The following is a 15,396-nucleotide window of genomic DNA, read 5'->3' as shown; positions in this document are numbered from 1 at the left end:
AGAGAGTATATTGAGGAGGTAGAGCCTGGAGTCAGAGAGTATATTGAGGAGGTAGAGCCTGGAGTCAGAGAGTATATTGAGGAGGTAGAGCCTGGAGTCAGAGAGTATATTGAGGAGGTAGAGCCTGGAGTCAGAGAGTATATTGAGGAGGTAGAGCCTGGAGTCAGAGAGTATATTGAGGAGGTAGAGCCTGGAGTCAGAGAGTATATTGAGGAGGTAGAGCCTGGAGTCAGAGAGTATATTGATGTAGAACAGGATGTGTCATGACAGCTCTGTGGTACAGGAAGTTTTATGGCAGCGCTTTGGTACAGGAGTTGTCATGGTAGCACTGTGGTACAGGAGGTGTCATGGCAGCACTGTGGTACAGGAGTTGCCATGGCAGCACTGTGGTACAGGAGTTGTCATGGTAGCACTGTGGTACAGGAGGAGTCAAGGCAACACTGTGGTACAATAGATCTCATGACAGCAATGTGGTACAGGTGTGGAGTTGTCATGGCAGCGCTGTGGTACAGGTGTGGAGTTGTCATGGCAGCGCTGTGGTACAGGTGTGGAGTTGTCATGGCAGCGCTGTGGTACAGGTGTGGAGTTGTCATGGCAGCGCTGTGCTACAGGTGTGGAGTTGTCATGGCAGCGCTGTGGTACAGGTGTGGAGTTGTCATGGCAGCACTGTGGTGCAGGTGTGGAGTTGTCATGGCAGCGCTGTGGTACAGGTGTGGAGTTGTCATGGCAGCGCTGTGGTACAGGTGTGGAGTTGTCATGGCAGCGCTGTGGTACAGGTGTGGAGTTGTCATGGCAGCGCTGTGGTACAGGTGTGGAGTTGTCATGGCAGACACAATAAAACTGGATGTTGAATCATGCAAGCCACCCCTATATTGCACCTCAGCCATTGCCCCTTCATAGAAACCATTCAATACCAGGCTTCAGGGCTTTACTTTATGATGCTAAGATCATTTCACAATGAGTGAATACTGAATTCTCTCTGATTAAAACACTTTTTGTGTTTCTGATTCAATTCCTGATTCAATTTCTGTGTTCCGTTGCAGACTCCCCATCTCAGCCTGATAGGTGGGGCCTGATAGATGTGCCATCCGTGTGATGAGGAAATGTAAAATAAGAAAGAAATATATTTGGCAATTATATTTGCTTGTTTAAATTTTTTTTAAAGCATGTATTTTATAATACATTTCATACTGTGGTTTTTATTTTATGTTGTATGTGTTGTTATACTATCTGCTAAAAGACAACATTTCTTGACTGGTGAGGTTCATCAGCAGCGCTTAATTGTATTTGGAGGGGGCAGGGGTTGATGATAGCTAGATAGTTTACCAGCCCATAGAAGTAGTAGAAGAAGAAAATTGACTTCTTCAAAACGTGTTGGAACCAAAATTATTTTCCAATCATTTTGTTTCTGAACAGAACCCCCTCAAAATGAATTACGTTCCACTGTTCCAATCAGCAAAATAAAGTTCTGAACTGGTTCAACGCCCAAAAAGTACCGGTTTATATCGTTCCTTTCTGTTCCTTTTTTTAACCTGTGAAATCAACTGTTTTTTTACATTTTGCTCATTAAATTACTTTACCAATCAGTGTGTCAATAACAGCTGGTGCGCAAAATCAAATGTTAAGGAAGTCTCAAGGTTTTGCTCGTCTGAGGTAGAGTATCTCATGATAAGCTGAAGACCACACTATGTACCAAGAGATTTCTCATCTATATTCTTCGTAGCCCTCTATTAACCACCACAAACCGATGCTGGCACTAAGACCGAACTCAACAAGCTGTATAAGGCCATAAGCAAACAAAAAAAAATATTGTTTTTATTTATTTATTTAACATTTATTTATCTAGGCAAGTCAGTTAAGAATAAATTGTTATTTACAATGACGGCCTACCCCTGCCAAACCCGGACGACGGTGAGCCAATTGTGCGCCGCCCTATGGGACTCCTAATCATGGTTGGTTGTGATACAGCCTGGAATCTAAACAGGGTCTGTAGTGACGCCTCAAGCACTGAGATGCAGTGCCTTAGACTGCTGCGCCACTCGGGAGCCCAGAGGCGGCGCTCCTAGTGGCCGGGGACCTTAATGCAGGGAAACTTAAATCCGTTTTACCTCATTTCTACCAGCATGTTACATGTGCAACCAGAGAGAAAACAACTCTAGACATTTACTCCACAGACAGAGACGTGTACAAAGCTCTCCGCCGCCCTCCATTTGGAAAATCTGACCAAAATTCTATCCTCCTGATTCCTGCTTACAAGCAAAAACTAAAGCAGGAAGTACCAGTGACTTGCTCAGTACGGAAGTGGTCAGATGATGCAGATGCTAAGCTACAGGACTGATGGCATTGAGGAGTACACCACATCAGTCACTGGCTTCATCAATAAGTGCATCGATGACGTCGTTCCCACAGTGACCGTACGTACATACCCCAACCAGAAGCCATGGACTACCCTTTAGCTCAATCTGCATTGAGCTAAAGGGTAGAGCTGCCACTTTCAAGGAGCAGGACTCTAACCCGGGCGCTTATAAGAAATCCAGCTATGCCCTCCGATGAACCATCAAACAGGCAAAGCGTATATACAGGACTAAGATCGAATCCTACTACACTGGCTCCGACGCTCGTCGGATGTGGCAGGGCTTGCAAACTATTACAGACTACAAAGGGAAGCACAGCCACAAGCTGCCCAGTGACACGAGCCTACCAGACGAGCTAAATTACTTCTATGCTCACTTCGAGGCAAGCAACACTGAGGCATGCATAAGAGCATCAGCTGTTTCCGACGACTGCCATCACGCTCTCCGTAGCCGACGTGAGTAAGACCTTTAAACAGGTCAACATTCACAAGGCTGCGGGGCCAGACGGATTACCAGGACGTGTCCTCCGTGCATGCGCTGACCAACTGGCAAGTGTTTTCACTGACATTTTCAACTTGTCCCTGACCGAGTCTGTAATACCAACATGTTTCAAGTAGACCACCATAGTCCCTGTGCCCAAGAACCCTAAGATAACCTGCCTAAATGACTACCGACCTGTAGCACTCCTGTCTGTAGCAATGAAGTGCTTTATCCCAGAAACACTGGACCCACTCCAATTTCCATACCGGCCTAACAGATCCACAAATGATGCAATCTCTATTGCACTCGACACTGCCCTTTCCCACCTGGACAAAAGGAACACCTACGTGAGAAAACTATTCATTGACTACAGCTCAGCGTTCAACACCATAGTACCTTCAAAGCTCATCACTAAGCTAAGGACCCTGGAGTAAACACCTCCCTATGCAACTGGATCCTGGACTCCCTGACATGCCGCAACCCAGGTGGTAAGGGTAGGTAACAACACATCTGCTACACTGATCCTCAACACAGGGGCCCCTCAGGGGTGCGTGCTCAGTCCCCTCCTGTACTCCCTGTTCACTCATGACTGCACGGCCAGGCACGACTCCAACACCATCATTAAGTTTGCCGACAACACAACAGTGGTAGGCCTGATCACCGACAACAATGAGACAGCCTATAGGGAGGTCAGAGACCTGGTTGTGTGGTGCCAGGACAACAACCTCTCCCTCAATGTGATCAAGACAAAGGAGATGATTGTGGACTACAGGAAAAGGAGGACTGAGCACGCCCCCATTCTCATCGATGGGGCTGTAGTGGAGCAGGTTGAGAGCTTCAAGTTACTTGGTGTCCACATCAACAAACTATCATGGTCCAAGACAGTCATGAAGAGGGCACAGCAAAGCCTATTCCCCCTCAGGAGACTCAAAATATTTGGCATGGGTCCTCAGATCCTCAAGGTTCTACAGCTGGACCATCAAGAGCATCCTGACTGTTTGCATCAATGCCTGGTATGGCACCTGCTCGGCCTCCGACCGCAAGGCACTACAGAGGGTAGTGCATACAGCCCAGTACATCACAAGGGGCCAAGCTTCCTGCCATCCAGGACCTCTATTACCAGGCTGTGTCAGAGGAAGGCCCTAAAAATTGTCAATGACTCCAGCCACCCTAGTCATAGACTGTCAGACCCTGAACACCTAAGCAAATGGCTACCCTGACTATTTGCATCCCCTTTTACGCTACTGCTACTCTCTGTTTATTATCTATGCATAGTCATTTTAACTCTGCCTACATGTACATATTACCTCAAATACCTCGACTAACCTGTGCCCCCGCACATTGACTCTGTACCGATCCCCCTTGTATATAGACTCGCTACTGTTATTTTACTGCTGCTCTTTAATTATTTGTTATTTAAATTTTATTTTTTACGTATCTATTTTTGCATAACACTTATTTTTCTTAAAACTACATTGTTGGTCAAGGGCTTGTAATTTAGCATTTCACTGTAAGGTCTACACCTGTTGTATTCGGCGCATGTGATATATGACAAGTGTTTTGACTAATTTCATGTCAATGCTAATATAGCTCAAATTCGCTAGCTAGCTAACCATGTAGCAATGTATTTGAGAGACAACAAGTGCTCATTGTGCAAATGTATTTATATTTTCAATAAACATTGGAGATGAAATATTGTTTACATGTTGTCAACAATCTAAGCCAACCACATCTGTTTTGCCCAATATTTGCGCAGGTGTCAGTTTTGTTGGTAAACAACCAACCCGTTGAGATGCAGTGACAATTTTCAGATGGAACTGTTAGCAGATATAGTGGGCCTGTGATGGCCAATAGAGCCCCACAGTGTCATAATGCCCATAGAGCCTTGCGGTCAAACAGGGAAGTGCTTCCAATCATTTTTCTCGTAGGGAATTTCAGAAACACTTAAAAATAAGAGCTCTGTTTCATGTAGGCGTACGTGACGTTTTGATTACCATGTAAATCTCTCTAGTACAAGGCAAATTTTATCAATGTGTTCGGCTCTATTTACTCTCAGATTCGAAAATGCTAATTAGCATCAAAGTAGACATCATGAAAGGCTACAATCCCTGCCAGCTCCTGCAGGTCATCTCTAGCTGACACCTTTGCTAACAGTTATTGTGTCAATGTAAAACTTACACAAGACAGTTCACAGAATTGTACATTTAATGAAAGTCATCAATTTAGCTAACAGATGGTTAATCCAGAGATTCTTACCTTTGCCTCGATTCGTCAGTCTCCTCCAGATCATCATGGCATTTGTAGTTCTTTATGATCGCCACATTTATGGGGGGTTAGGGTTAGGGTTAACCCATTCATGGGGGGTTAGGGTTAGGGTTAGGGTTAACCCATTTATGGGGGGTTAGGGTTAGGGTTAGGGTTAACCCATTCATGGGGGGTTAGGGTTAGGGTTAACCCATTTATGGGGGGTTAGGGTTAGGGTTAACCCATTCATGGGGGGTTAGGGTTAGGGTTAACCCATTTATGGGGGGTTAGGGTTAGGGTTAACCCATTTATGGGGGGTTAGGGTTAGGGTTAGGGTTAACCCATTCATGGGGGGTTAGGGTTAGGGTTAGGGTTAGGGTTAGGGTTAGGGTTAGGGTTAGGGTTAGGGTTAACCCATTTATGGGGGGTTAGGGTTAGGGTTAACCCATATATGGGGGGTTAGGGTTAGGGTTAACCGATTTATGGGGGGTTAGGGTTAGGGTTAACCCATTTATGGGGGTTAGGGTTAGGGTTAACCCATATATGGGTGGTTAGGGTTAACCCTATGGGGGGTTAGTGTTAGGGTTAGGGTTAACCCATTTATGGGGGGTTAGGGTTAGGGTTAACCCATTTATGGGGGGTTAGGGTTAGGGTTAACCCATTTATGGGGGGTTAGGGTTAGGGTTAGGGTTAACCCATTTATGGGGGGTTAGGGTTAGGGTTAACCCATTTATGGGGGGTTAGGGTTAGGGTTAACCCATTCATGGGGGGTTAGGGTTAGGGTTAACCCATTTATGGGGGGTTAGGGTTAGGGTTAGGGTTAACCCATTTATGGGGGGTTAGGGTTAGGGTTAACCCATTTATGGGGGGTTAGGGTTAGGGTTAGGGTTAACCCATTCATGGGGGGTTAGGGTTAGGGTTAACCCATTTATGGGGGGTTAGGGTTAGGGTTAACCCATTTATGGGGGGTTAGGGTTAGGGTTAACCCATTTATGGGGGGTTAGGGTTAGGGTTAACCCATATATGGGGGGTTAGGGTTAACCCATTTATGGGGGGTTAGGGTTAGGGTTAACCCATTTATGGGGGGTTAGGGTTAGGGTTAACCCATTTATGGGGGGTTAGGGTTAGGGTTAGGGTTAACCCATTTATGGGGGGTTAGGGTTAGGGTTAACCCATTTATGGGGGGTTAGGGTTAGGGTTAACCCATTTATGGGGGGTTAGGGTTAGGGTTAGGGTTAACCCATTTATGGGGGGGTTAGGGTTAGGGTTAGGGTTAACCCATTTATGGGGGTTAGGGTTAACCCATTTATGGGGGGTTAGGGTTAGGGTTAACCCATATATGGGGGGTTAGGGTTAGGGTTAACCCATTTATGGGGGGTTAGGGTTAGGGTTAACCCATTTATGGGGGTTAGGGTTAGGGTTAACCCATATATGGGTGGTTAGGGTTAGGGTTAGGGTTAACCCATATATGGGGGGTATGGGGGGTTAGGGTTAACCCATATATGGGGGGTTAGGGTTAGGGTTAGGGTTAACCCATATATGGGGGGTTAGGGTTAACCCTATGGGGGGTTAGTGTTAGGGTTAGGGTTAACCCATTTATGGGGGGTTAGGGTTAGGGTTAACCCATTTATGGGGGGTTAGGGTTAGGGTTAGGGTTAACCCATTTATGGGGGGTTAGGGTTAGGGTTAACCCATTTATGGGGGGTTAGGGTTAGGGTTAACCCATTTATGGGGGGTTAGGGTTAGGGTTAGGGTTAACCCATTTATGGGGGGGTTAGGGTTAGGGTTAGGGTTAACCCATTTATGGGGGTTAGGGTTAGGGTTAACCCATTTATGGGGGGTTAGGGTTAGGGTTAACCCATATATGGGGGGTTAGGGTTAGGGTTAACCCATTTATGGGGGGTTAGGGTTAGGGTTAACCCATTTATGGGGGTTAGGGTTAGGGTTAACCCATATATGGGTGGTTAGGGTTAGGGTTAGGGTTAACCCATATATGGGGGGTTAGGGTTAGGGTTAACCCATTCATGGGGGGTTAGGGTTAGGGTTAACCCATTTATGGGGGGTTAGGGTTAGGGTTAGGGTTAACCCATTTATGGGGGGTTAGGGTTAGGGTTAACCCATTTATGGGGGGTTAGGGTTAGGGTTAACCCATTCATGGGGGGTTAGGGTTAGGGTTAACCCATTTATGGGGGGTTAGGGTTAGGGTTAGGGTTAACCCATTTATGGGGGGTTAGGGTTAGGGTTAACCCATTTATGGGGGGTTAGGGTTAGGGTTAGGGTTAACCCATTCATGGGGGGTTAGGGTTAGGGTTAACCCATTTATGGGGGGTTAGGGTTAGGGTTAACCCATTTATGGGGGGTTAGGGTTAGGGTTAACCCATTTATGGGGGGTTAGGGTTAGGGTTAACCCATATATGGGGGGTTAGGGTTAACCCATTTATGGGGGGTTAGGGTTAGGGTTAACCCATTTATGGGGGGTTAGGGTTAGGGTTAACCCATTTATGGGGGGTTAGGGTTAGGGTTAGGGTTAACCCATTTATGGGGGGTTAGGGTTAGGGTTAACCCATTTATGGGGGGTTAGGGTTAGGGTTAACCCATTTATGGGGGGTTAGGGTTAGGGTTAGGGTTAACCCATTTATGGGGGGGTTAGGGTTAGGGTTAGGGTTAACCCATTTATGGGGGTTAGGGTTAACCCATTTATGGGGGGTTAGGGTTAGGGTTAACCCATATATGGGGGGTTAGGGTTAGGGTTAACCCATTTATGGGGGGTTAGGGTTAGGGTTAACCCATTTATGGGGGTTAGGGTTAGGGTTAACCCATATATGGGTGGTTAGGGTTAGGGTTAGGGTTAACCCATATATGGGGGGTATGGGGGGTTAGGGTTAACCCATATATGGGGGGTTAGGGTTAGGGTTAGGGTTAACCCATATATGGGGGGTTAGGGTTAACCCTATGGGGGGTTAGTGTTAGGGTTAGGGTTAACCCATTTATGGGGGGTTAGGGTTAGGGTTAACCCATTTATGGGGGGTTAGGGTTAGGGTTAGGGTTAACCCATTTATGGGGGGTTAGGGTTAGGGTTAACCCATTTATGGGGGGTTAGGGTTAGGGTTAACCCATTTATGGGGGGTTAGGGTTAGGGTTAGGGTTAACCCATTTATGGGGGGGTTAGGGTTAGGGTTAGGGTTAACCCATTTATGGGGGTTAGGGTTAGGGTTAACCCATTTATGGGGGGTTAGGGTTAGGGTTAACCCATATATGGGGGGTTAGGGTTAGGGTTAACCCATTTATGGGGGGTTAGGGTTAGGGTTAACCCATTTATGGGGGTTAGGGTTAGGGTTAACCCATATATGGGTGGTTAGGGTTAGGGTTAGGGTTAACCCATATATGGGGGTTAGTGTTAGGGTTAGGGTTAACCCATATATGGGGGGTTAGGGTTAGGGTTAGGGTTAACCCATATATGGGGGGTTAGGGTTAACCCTATGGGGGGTAAATACAGGTGAATATACTGATAGAAGTCACCTTCTCCAGGAGAAATGTACACAGTTATCAAAACGTCATGCCAGGGCAAGCCTACATGAATCACAGCCCTTACTGTAAGTGTTTCTATACCCTATGAGAAAAAACGCCTGGTGGGAAAACTATTGGAACCATTATCGACTTCAAACACTGCTTGTCCAATCAGCATCCAGGATCCAAACAACCAGTTTTATAATGATTGTTATGTCATGATCAAAGAAGCCAAGCCCCACCATAACAGAGGTTTGTAGTCACTTTACAAATGACCTCGATTAACCTTTAACCCCGCATTGACTCCGTACCGGTACATCCTGTATATAGCCTCGTTATTGTTATGTCTTTTTTTTTTTCCAAGATGGCGTAGCAGTTCAGACGTCCTCTACCCTCCTCTTGTCGTGTCCCGTGTATATATATATTTACATATTTTTTTTTCTTCACTTATCTTTATATATATATATTTTTTAATTCTAAATACTCAACCTCAAAGCACTCTCCTGCCTCACCAATTTAAAAAAGAAAGTATTATTTACCTCATCTGAATTCCACAACAGAAGCTAGCAAGTGTTTAGCCATTTTCACTGGCTAACGTTGAAGTTCAGCTAGCCACGGTTAGCTGTCCTCAGCTATCCATTAGCTCGAAAAGCTATCGCCAGTTTTTGTACAGCGCGATTCAAACCAGAGCATACCGGACCTATTCTCTCTCCTTTCCCCGATTTCTACCGCAGGCTGTGGACATTTACACCTGGATCTTGCAGCTAACTAGCTGCTACCTGAGTGACTATTGGCAACGTCGGTCACGGAATTAACACACATTATTACGGAGCTAGCCAGCTAGCCAGCTGAAGAGTTCCGTCAGCCACTCCTGGGCTATTCATGAGCTAGCCAGCTGAAGTGTCTCCTGGGCTACAACTCACCTATCCTGATCCGTTTTACTGCCGATGCGGAGCCCCATCGGGTCTTCACGACTGGACCACCGACGTTATCTGCCCGAGGGAGTTATCCAACTGGCCCCTCCGTCGCGACGTAACCTGATCGCCCATCTGCGGCCCGCTAATCGTTAGCTGTCTTTTCGGCTGCGATCTGAATAGGTCTATCGGACACTTTTCTTGGGCCACTATAACTAACTATTTTGCCAACTTGGACTGGTCCCCCCTTCCACACGGAACCCCACTAACCCACAGACGGAAACGCACGAGGTGGCTAAAAACAGACCTCCCTCCCATCTTCCACCAGCTTGCTACCTATGGCCCGGCTAGCTGTCTGAATCTCACTGGACCCTTTGATCACTCGGCTAAGCATGCCTCTCCTTAATGTCAATATGCCTTCTCCATTGCTGTTCTGGTTAGTGTTTATTGGCTTATTTCACTGTAGAGCCTCTAGCCCTGCTCATTATACCTTATCCAACCTCTCAGTTCCGCCACCCACACATGCTATGACATCTTCTGGTTTCAATGATGTTTCTAGAGACAATATCTCTCTCATAATCACTAAATGCCTAGGTTTACCTCCTCTGTACTCACATCCCACCATACCTTTGTCTGTACATTATACCTTGAAGCTATTTTATCGCCCCCAGAAACCTGCTCCTTTTTCTCTCTATTCTGGACGTCACAGACGACCAATTCTTATAGCTTTTAGCCGTACCCTCATACTTATTCTTCTCTGCTCCTCTGGGGATGTAGAGGTGAATCCAGACCCTGCAGTGCCTGGCTCCACTCCTACTCCCCAGGCGCTCTCTTTTGATGACTTCTGTAACCGTAATAACCTTGGTTTCATGCATGTTAACATTAGAAGCCTCCTCCCTAAGTTTGTTTTATTCACTGCTTTAGCACACTCTGCCAACCCGGATGTCCTAGCTGTGTCTGAATCTTGGCTTAGGAAGTCCACCAAAAACTCTGAAATCTTCATCCCTAACTACAACGTTTTCAGACAAGATAGAACGACCAAAGGGGGCGGTGTTGCAATCTACTGCAGAGATAGCCTGCAGAGTTCTGTCCTGCTATCCAGGTCTGTACCCAAACAATTTGAACTTCTACTTTTAAAAATCCACCTCTCCAAAAACAAGTCTCTCACCGTTGCCGCCTGCTATAGACCCCCCTCGGCCCCTAGTTGTGCTCTGGACACCATATGTGAACTGATTGCCCCCCATCTATCTTCAGAGCTCGTGCTACTAGGTGACCTAAACTGGGACATGCTTAACACCCCAGCCATCCTACAATCCAAGCTTGATGCCCTCAATCTCACACAAATTATTAATGAACCCACCAGGTACAACCCCAAAGCCGCAAACACTGGCACCCTCATAGATATCATCCACACCAACGTGCCCTCTAAATACACCTCTGCTGTTTTCAACCAAGATCTCAGCGATCACTGCCTCATTGCCTGCACCCGTAATGGGTCAGCGGTCAAACGACCTCCACTCATCACTGTCAAACGCTCCCTGAAACATTTCAACGAGCAAGCCTTTCTATTCGACCTGGCCCTGGTATCCTGGAAGGATATTGACCTCATCCCGTCAGTAGAGGATGCCTGGTTATTTTTTTTAAATGCCTTCCTCTCCATCTTAAATAAGCATGCCCCTTTCAAGAAATTTAGAACCAGGAACAGATATAGCCCTTGGTTCTCCCCAGACCTGACTGCCCTTAACCAACACAAAAATATCCTGTGGCGTTCTGCATTAGCATCGAACTGCCCCCGCGATATGCAACTTTTTAGGGAAGTTAGAAACCAATACACACAGGCAGTTAGAAACGCCAAGGCTAGCTTTTTCAAACAGAAATTCGCTTCGTGCAACTCCAACTCTAAAAAGTTCTGGGACATTGTAAAGTCCATGGAGAATAAGAACACCTCCTCCCAACTGCCCACTGCACTGAGGATAGGAAACTCTGTCACCACCGATAAGCCCACTATAATTGAGAATTTCAATAAGCACTTTTCTACGGCTGGCCATGCTTTCCACCTAACTACCCCTACTGCATTCAACAGCACTGCACCCCCCACAGCTACTCGCCCAAGCCTCCCCCATTTCTCCTTCTCCCAAATCCATTCAGCTGATGTTCTGAAAGAGCTGCAAAATCTGGACTCCTACAAATCAGCTGGGCTTGACAATCTGGACCCTTTCTAAAATTATCTGCCGAAATTATTGCAACCCCTATTACTAGCCTGTTCAACCTCTCTTTCGTGTCGTCTGAGATTCCCATAGATTGGAAAGCAGCTGCTGTCATCCCCCTCTTCAAAGGAGGTGACACTCTTGACCCAAATTGCTACAGACCTATATCCATCCTACCCTGCCTTTCTAAGGTCTTCGAAAGCCAAGTCAACAAACAGATTACCGACCATTTCGAATCCCACCGCACCCTCTCCGCTATGCAATCTGGTTTCAGAGCTGGTCATGGGTGCACCTCAGCCACGCTCAAGGTCCTAAACGACATCCTAACCGCCATCGATAAGAAACAATACTGTGCTGCCGTATTCATTGACCTGGCCAAAGCTTTTGACTCTGTTAATCACCACATCCTCATCGGCAGACTCAGTAGCCTTGGTTTCTCAAACGATTGCGTCGCCTGGTTCACCAACTACTTCTCTGACAGAGTTCAGTGTGTCAAATCGGAGGGCCTACTGTCTGGACCTCTGGCAGTCTCTATGGGGGTACCACAGGGTTCAATTCTTGGGCCAACTCTTTTCTCTGTATACATAAATGATGTCGCTCTTGCTGCTGGTGAATCTCTGATCCACCTCTACGCAGACGACACCATTCTGTACACTTCTGGCCCTTCTTTGGACACTGTGTTAACAACCCTCCAGACGAGCTTCAATGCCATTCAACTCTCCTTCCGTGGTCTCCAACTGCTCCTAAACACAAGTAAAACTAAATGCATGCTCTTCAACCGATCGCTGCCTGCACCTGCCCGCCTGTCCAGCATCACTTCTCTGGACGGTTCTAACTTAGAATTTGTGGACAACTACAAATACCTAGGTGTCTGGTTAGACTGTAAACTCTCCTTCCAGACTCACATCAATCATCTCCAATGCAAAGTGAAATCTCGAATTGGCTTCCTATTTCGCAACAAAGCATCCTTCACTCATGCTGCCAAACATACCCTCGTAAAACTGACCATCCTACCAATCCTCGACTTCGGCGATGTCATTTACAAAATAGCTTCCAATACCCTACTCAACAAGCTGGATGCAGTCTATCACAGTGCCATCCGTTTTGTCACCAAAGCCCCATATACTACCCACCACTGCGACCTGTACGCTCTCGTTGGCTGGCCTTCGCTTCATAATCGTCGCCAAACACATTGGCTCCAGGTCATCTACAAGACCCTGCTAGGTAAAGTCCCCCCTTATCTCCGCTCACTGGTCACCATAGCAGCACCCACCTGTAGCACGCGCTCCAGCAGGTATATCTCTCTGGTCACCCCTAAAGCCAACTCCTCCTTTGGTCGTCTCTCCTTCCAGTTCTCTGCTGCCAATGACTGGAACGAACTACAAAAATCTCTGAAACTGGAAACACTTATCTCCCTCACTAGCTTTAAGCACCAGCTGTCAGAGCAGCTCACAGATCACTGCACCTGTACATAGCCCATCTATAATTTAGCCCAAACTACTACCTCTTCCCCTACTGTATTTATTTATTTTATTTATTTTGCTCCTTTGCACCATATTATTTATATTTTATCTCTGAACTTTCTTCAAACTACAAATCTACCATTCCAGTGTTTTTCTTGCTATACTTTATTTACTTTTCCACCATGGCATTTTTTTGCCTTTAGCTCCCTTATCTCACATCATTTGCTCACATTGTATATAGTCTTATTTTTTATTTTTTTAATTTTTTTTTTCTACTGCATCATTGATTGTATGTTGTTTTACTCCATGTGTAACTCTGTGTTTTTGTATGTTGTCAAACTGCTTTGCTTTATCTTGGCCAGGTCGCAATTGTAAATGAGAACTTGTTCTCAACTTGCCTACCTGGTTAAATAAAGGTGAAATAAAATAAATAAATTAAAAAAATGTACATTTCTTGTGTTACTTTTTGATTGACTTGATTTTGTTCACTTTAGTTTATTTAGTAAATATTTTCTTTACTCTTATTTCTTGAACTGCATTGTTGGTTAAGGGCTTGTAAGTCAGCATTTCACTGTAAGGTCTACACCTGTTGTATTCGGCGCATGTGACAAATAAAATGTCATTTCATTTCATTCATTAGTAGTGACTGTTACCATGACAGCAGGTCCCAAAACACCCCCTACTTCTCTCCCGGGGCTCTACCACTAACTCTGAGATCCCTAGGGCTTCATTTAGAACAGTTATATTTTCAGGGTTTAATCAAAAGAGGGTAAGGGATACTGTTAGGATTAGCACTCTGCCTTGTGTTAGCCATGTCCTCCAGTAGAGTGCCGTGATCCTATAGTAGTTATCAAATCAAATCAAATCCTAATCTCATTTTATTGGTCACAAGCACATGGTTAGCAGATGTTAATGCGAGTGTAGTGAAATGCTTGTGCTTCTAGTTCTGACAGTAATATGTAACAAGTAATCTAACAATTCCCCAACAACTACCTAATACACACACATCTAAAGGGGTGAATGAGAATATGTACATGTGAGTATATGGATGAGCGATGGCCGAGCGGCATAGGAAAGATGCAGTAGATGGTATAAAATACAGTATATACATGTGATATGAGTAATGTAAGATATGTAAACATTATTAAAGTGGCATTATTTAGAGTGGCATTATATTTCAGTGACTAGTGATCCATTTATTAAAGTGTCCAGTGATTGGGTCTCAGTGTAGGCAGCAGCCTCTCTGAGTTAGTGATGGCTGTTTAACAGTCTGGTGGCCTTGAGATAGAAGCTGTTTTTCAGTCTCTCGGTCCCAGCTTTGATGCACCTGTACTGACCTCGCCTTCTGGATGATAGCGGGGTGAACAGGCAGTGGCTCGGGTGGTTGTTGTCCTTGATGATCTTTTTGGCCTTCCTGTGACATCGGGTGCTGTAGGTGTCCTGGAGGGCAGGTAGTTTGCCCCCGGTGATGCGTTGTGCAGACCTCACTACCCTCTGGAGAGCCTTACGGTTGAGGGCATCTGTAAAAGTTTGTCAGGGTTTTGGGTGACAAGCCAAATTTCTTCAGCCTCCTGAGGTTGAAGAGGCGCTGCTGTGCCTTCCTCACCACGCTGTCTGTGTGGGTGGACCATTTCAGTTTGTCAGTGATGTATACGCCGAGGAACTTAAAACTCTCCACCCTCTCCACTACTGTCCCTTCGATGTGGATAGGGTAGTACTCCCTCTGCTGTTTCCTGAAGTCCACGACCATCTCCTCTGTTTGCACCAGTTAGTACTCTGTGTTGTGGCTGCAGCAACCCTGTTTCGAATCCGGGTCATGGCAGGGAATATTCGGCTTGGAGGCTTATTTGACCTCAACCAGCAGGTCGCCACCTGTAGCTTATCCTCTCTCTCTTTATCTCCTTATTTTTCTCTCCCTCCCTCTCCCCTTCTCCCCACAGGGAGCAGATGAGTCCGTTCTACTTTAAGTTCCAATTCCGGAACGTTGAGTATTCATCTGGTCGTAATAAGACGTTGCTATGTTACCGCGTGGAGACTCCGGAGGGCGCCACTGGTCCACTACAGGGATACATGGAGGACGAACACGCCACCGCACACGTAGAGGTGGCCTTCTTCACACGGGTAACAACATAAAGTTGGATAGAGGGCTCACTTTGATCAACGGCAGTTTTAGTGTGGGATTCACCGTGAAGCCAGTTTTAGTGTGGGATGCACCATGAAGCCAGTT

At 46.1% G+C, this 15,396-nt stretch overlaps 1 protein-coding gene across 1 annotated transcript in view; it reads left to right on the top strand.

Moving 5' to 3' along the window:
• LOC106573010 (putative C->U-editing enzyme APOBEC-2) overlaps nucleotides 1–15,396 on the top strand; it is a 34,320-nt gene that overhangs the window by 13,076 nt on the left and 5,848 nt on the right. Inside the window, exon 2 of the mRNA XM_045696594.2 lies at nucleotides 15,110–15,290. Coding sequence (XP_045552550.1) covers nucleotides 15,110–15,290 — 181 coding nt within the window. The remainder of the gene's footprint in view (nucleotides 1–15,109; nucleotides 15,291–15,396) is intronic.

Source organism: Salmo salar, chromosome 15 (assembly GCF_965601325.2).
Source record: "Salmo salar chromosome 15, fSalSal1, whole genome shotgun sequence".
In the NCBI taxonomy this organism is placed as follows: domain Eukaryota; kingdom Metazoa; phylum Chordata; class Actinopteri; order Salmoniformes; family Salmonidae; genus Salmo; species Salmo salar.
The sequence above is the reverse complement of the archived record's forward strand: the minus strand, read 5'-3'. Positions and strand labels throughout refer to the sequence as shown.